This window comes from Corticium candelabrum, chromosome 22, assembly GCF_963422355.1.
Source record: "Corticium candelabrum chromosome 22, ooCorCand1.1, whole genome shotgun sequence".
Taxonomy (NCBI): Eukaryota; Metazoa; Porifera; class Homoscleromorpha; order Homosclerophorida; family Plakinidae; genus Corticium; species Corticium candelabrum.
The window spans coordinates 2,023,965-2,028,891 of NC_085106.1; the positions used below are offsets into that span (position 1 = coordinate 2,023,965).

The 4,927-nt window shown below is 45.6% G+C and overlaps 2 protein-coding genes across 3 annotated transcripts in view; both read left to right on the plus strand.

Moving 5' to 3' along the window:
* Window positions 1-2,622: 2,622 nt before the first annotated feature.
* Window positions 2,623-3,980, plus strand: LOC134197548 (transmembrane protein 45B-like). The gene has a single exon (XM_062666894.1). It carries the CDS (start codon window positions 2,821-2,823, stop codon window positions 3,721-3,723), a length of 903 nt encoding a protein of 300 aa, XP_062522878.1. The 5' UTR covers window positions 2,623-2,820; the 3' UTR covers window positions 3,724-3,980.
* Window positions 3,981-4,303: 323 nt separating this feature from the next.
* Window positions 4,304-4,927, plus strand: part of LOC134197545 (trichohyalin-like) — a 36,615-nt gene continuing 35,991 nt past the window's right edge. For both annotated transcript variants that reach the window (XM_062666891.1, XM_062666890.1), the window contains exons 1-2: window positions 4,304-4,547; window positions 4,673-4,787. In XM_062666891.1, the coding sequence (XP_062522875.1) occupies window positions 4,321-4,547; window positions 4,673-4,787 (342 nt within the window). In that variant the 5' untranslated portion in view covers window positions 4,304-4,320. The remainder of the gene's footprint in view (window positions 4,548-4,672; window positions 4,788-4,927) is intronic.

The window sequence follows — 4,927 nt, forward strand, 5'->3', positions numbered from 1 at the left end:
CGAAGAACACGGTCTCCTAGAAGAGTCGTGTGCTATGTCGTCGTTCACACGCTTCCTTTTCAGGCCGAAATATTTGTAGACACTCTTGTTTCGTTGGTGCTTTGTCTACTTTCCTGGTACTCTCCGCCCAAAGACATCTCTGACCACCTTTCCGATGTCAGCTTCGAGTAGAGGAGGCTTCTGGTGTGATTGCAATAGTATACTTCCTTCTGCTTGGACGTCGTTTGTCAACGAACCTTCAGACTGCGTGCCGATCTCATAATGATTTTCAAACCTGCGTTAGCTGTACGTTTGAGATCTCAATGCCTAGTGACGGATTTTATCAGTGCGTCTAGAATAATAATTACCATTCGTGAAGTAAAGCTGTAGTGACACCAACGGACTGCTCTTTGGTCTGCATGGTCAATTGCACCCTACACTGGGAATGATCACCGACTGAACACTGTAGTGACTGTACACTAGAGTGGAGAGATCTCTAGGCTGCTCGACTGAACTAACAACTAGCATGTGTGGTCGTTAGCTACCTAGTAAAGAACGGAATGTTTTGACGCTCCGTTTCCTTGAAAGCTTGTTGTTTTGCAGTAGACTACTGTCTGTTCCCCATAAGCGTGAACTCGGAAGTGAGTAATGAAGTAGAGGTCACACCAGGTGTGCTCATTAGAGCACTAAGAGCTTCTCCAGTTGGACCATGTTATACAATTATCTTAAATGGTTCCAGTTGCTGAGCCGTTGGTCTTACGAGATAATTGGATAATAGCCATTGCTCCACCTGTTTGTGTTTGATATGCACAAGTATTATCCTTCCGTTTCGTTTGCAGGAAAGGCTTAGATAATTTGATAAACAGAAATGCCAGACCTAGCGGTATCTAACGATACCGAGATCGTCGCGAAAGTCGACTAAACAGCAGAGATATTGATGATTTTCAAAGTTCACACTTATGGAGAACAGACAGTAGACACTGTATAGCAACAGGTAGCCTCGCAAGCCAGGCTCTTCCGAGCAGTCGCTGAGCTAACCGCACGTAAATCACACGAGGAGGAGGAGCTTTTACCGGAATTGCTCCAGCGCGAGAAGAGCCTGGTCGATTTCGAGAACGTCATAGTGACGTGGATCCCGATCCGGTTTCATAGCTTGATAAAGCTAATTCTATTAGGTAAGCATGTAGGTATGAAAGTTGAGAACACGCGACATCGCTTCACGCACTTGCTTGTTTTGCACGAAGTACGTAGTTGACATCATCGTTCGCTTCTAGTACGCATGTAGACAGCTCAGCCATGTAATATTCTGCAGTGTCACGACTCCTTTTCAGCATTCAGTTTCGCCAACAGCACACCGCCGAATCTAGATCTGCAGCGCGGTAGTTTGAGAAATGAACTCATTGTACGCGGTTAGTGTATATATGTAGCAGTCAGAGTCAGAGTCCGGGCATTGAAACAAGTCGTACGTAGTACACGTGCAACTACGAGTCAACTCTACACTTCCTGAACATGGTAGGTCCACTGCACTGCTGTTTTCCCATGCTTAGATGTTTCCAGTTCACCGTGAGGAAAGTCAATATCGTACAAAAGTGCTGCTTGCTGAGTCGAAAATACCGTCACATAGACTGCGTTAGCAATACACGCCAATCTGATCATGACGTGGAGAGGTCAACAAGTTCTAGGCCACTGTTTTCATGAACCGTTGAGTGAAACTGGGCCGGCAGTTCTCACACCATTTCCCCCACAGACTATAGATGTCAGAGTAGACGCGCAAGAGTGGTGAACAGTTCTACGTCGGTTTCAATTCGCGCAAACCTGCAGATGAGTTCAGTAGAAAGAAACGTTGCTGGAGAGTGTAGGTTCAGCGGACCAGTCCCATGTAGGCCATTCCTACGCTCATTATTCACCAGCACTTTGTCCATCAACAGCTTCACTGGATTTCGTGTTCACGTGCTCTCCGCGGAGGGCTACCTCTCTGCTTCATGTATCAGCGCAATTACATAAACGAGCTCTTTAGGAAATCGAATTAGCCTTATGCAAGCTATGAAACCGGATCGGGGGTCCCACGTCACTACGACGTTCTCGAAAGCGACCAGGCTCTTCTCGCGCTGGAGCAATTCCGGTAAAAGCTCCTCCTCCTCGTGTGATTCACGTGCGGTTAGCTCAGCGACTGCGCAGAAGAGCCTGGTTTGCGAGGCTAAGCAACAGGCACGGCATACGTATTTACACTGTAGAAGAATTGGATACCACTTACTAACAAATCACGATATTACGATACAAGCAGCGACCACTAAACGGATCCCGGGATCCGTTTATGTAACCCTGTCTGCTAGAAGGTATGACCTCTTCAAAGTTAATTGCACCGGAAGAAGGCGGTCTGAAACCAGCTCTCCACGGCGAGGATTGACAATCCAGGGAGAGACTGGATCGAGTCTCGGTGTAGCACAAAACTTAATTAAGTTAATTAACGAGTTCAACAAAAACAGTTCCCCTGATGAGAAAGGCCACCCCTTTGAGAGACCACCCCTTTGAGAGACCACCCCTTTGAGAGACCACCTTGATGGAAACTTACAGGTGGTCGTCTAAGAGGGAAACTGTAAATCAATCGCGATTAAATGCGCATGCGCACTAACTTGAGCGTACAGTAATTAATTAATTGTCTGAATGGCGTGATAACACGCGCTACTAACGTGATCGGTCTGTAACTCCGACTTCAATTGTTGACGATCTTCCAGTTTACGTACGGCCACAATACAAACGCAATTACCGCCGCAGGTTTAACTACAGACACCACCGCGTGACGTCACTACCACTACCAACAATCAGGAGCGTCTCTCGATCATGACCACCTGGATTGGACACTTCGTGCCCGGCTTGGCCATGATCATCTACGGCCTCTGGACCATTTTATCCTCCTCGCTGTACTACCACCAGAACCCAAACCACGAAGATCGACGCCATCGCCGTCGCCTCCACGCGAGAAAGAGTATCCCATTGCCGCCTTGGTACGGAATCTCGACGAGATGTTGCTTCATACCGTTCGAGCCACTCGGAAAGATAATCTTGCCGTTACCTGGGATATTGAGTGAGATGATAACTGCTAAATTTAGCTTCTACACGCCGCGAGGGCTCGTGAATACTAGCAACTTCGGACACACCGCCATGTATACGCCGTTTGTTATCAGCGGTGTGGTCGATCTGGTCGCCTGTAGGGCGAGTCTTCCGGTCGGGACGGAGAGAGCGTTCGTCGGACTGGCGTTCGCGATCGAGACGCTGACGTTTGTCTTTCATCTTCATGGAAGGCCAGAGTTGGATGCTCAAGTGCACATCATGTTGTGTGTTGGTATCGGGGCTAGTCTAGTGTTTGCTTGTCTGGAGTTTCATGATCCGTCGTGTTTTGTTCACCGAATTGGGAGGGGTTTGTTTTCTCTTATTCAGGGTACTTGGTTTATTCAAGTTGGTTTTATTTTGTTTGGGTGGCCGCCATGGAATCCTGATGAGGCAGGTGTGGTGGAATTGATTCCTGTTCTGTTCTGCTGGCATATTGTTGGGAACTTATTGGCTACGTGTATGATCTATTTGATGACGTGGCTGGTCATTGCGAAATGCAAGGCCAAGTCGGTTTGTGGGATAAGTGCTTGGGGAGGAAAATCAGGAGTGAGTCGATGTGATGGTGTCTGTTCTCTCGAGATGCATTCTCTTGATGATGAGGATGAACAAGATGAAGTTACAGTGACAATGTGATATGTTGTTTTGTTGTCATCATGACTCTGGTTATGTATTCTAGTCAGCATAACGTTTGTTATTTCTTAATGAAAAGTGGTAAAGTCTATTATTTGTGGTGTATTAGGCATTCAGTGGAATGCAGTCTAAGTTACAACAATGGCTGTTTGTCATGTTTTTCATTATTGTAATAGCTCAGCTATTGTATTATTGATTTATATGTCATAATGTATGTATTCATTCAGACTTTATTTAACATGATGATGGTGGTGGACTGAGTTGTCAATTTTGATAAATCTCATTTATAGCTTTATGCCAAAATAGCCCAATATGTGATTTACATACACGACCACATATCTTCTTGGGTGCTGCAATGGTAGTTTCCTGCTTTTCGGAATTGCCTCCTAGGTCTTCAGTATACTACAGTGACCTTCAATGAGTTCATTATAGTGACAGGTTGTACACAACAAAGACGCTACTTGTATATACGCTTGTCAGATAACTCGAGATAACCTGAGAAGGAAAAGTATGTTTATTATGTTTCAGCAACTGGCTTCATACACTGTCGTTCTAGCGCGCGCTATCCTTCGCAGTTTGTGGTTACCGTGTACCGCCCACATGTCTCAACTAAAGAAACTGTTGGGTATCAAGAAGAAATCGCGATCAACTGAACACGTCGCGGGAGCTGATCATGACAACGAAGCTGGCTACACAAACGTAAAAGAAAAGGATCTTTCAAAACTTCACAAGGCGGCGTGGAACGGCGATCTCGCGAGAGTCAAACAAGTACTGAACAAAACTGGCAAGAAAGGTGAAGATATAAATCAGCTGGATAAGCAAAACAGGTCAGTATCATCGTCAGACGTGTATTACAGTACACATCCTTTTTGCCATAGCAACGCACCTAGGCGCCAATCTGATTCTGCGCGCTTTTCGTGCAAGAGTGATGATTGGCTCGGTCTTTTCACAGGACGGCACTCCATTTGGCATGTGTGCGTGGTCACTTGGACGTGGTGGCCCATCTTCTCGCCGCCAAAGCAAGAACAAATCTCTGTGACAACGCCGGCAAACCACCGCTGATCCGGGTATTTATTACATTTCTCTCTACACATGTACTGCTTATTGCATCACTTTGACGTTACAGTATTACAGTACGTGATTACAGTTTTAATTAATTAATATCAATTTTGATATCAATATTTATAATAATAATAATATATTTTGT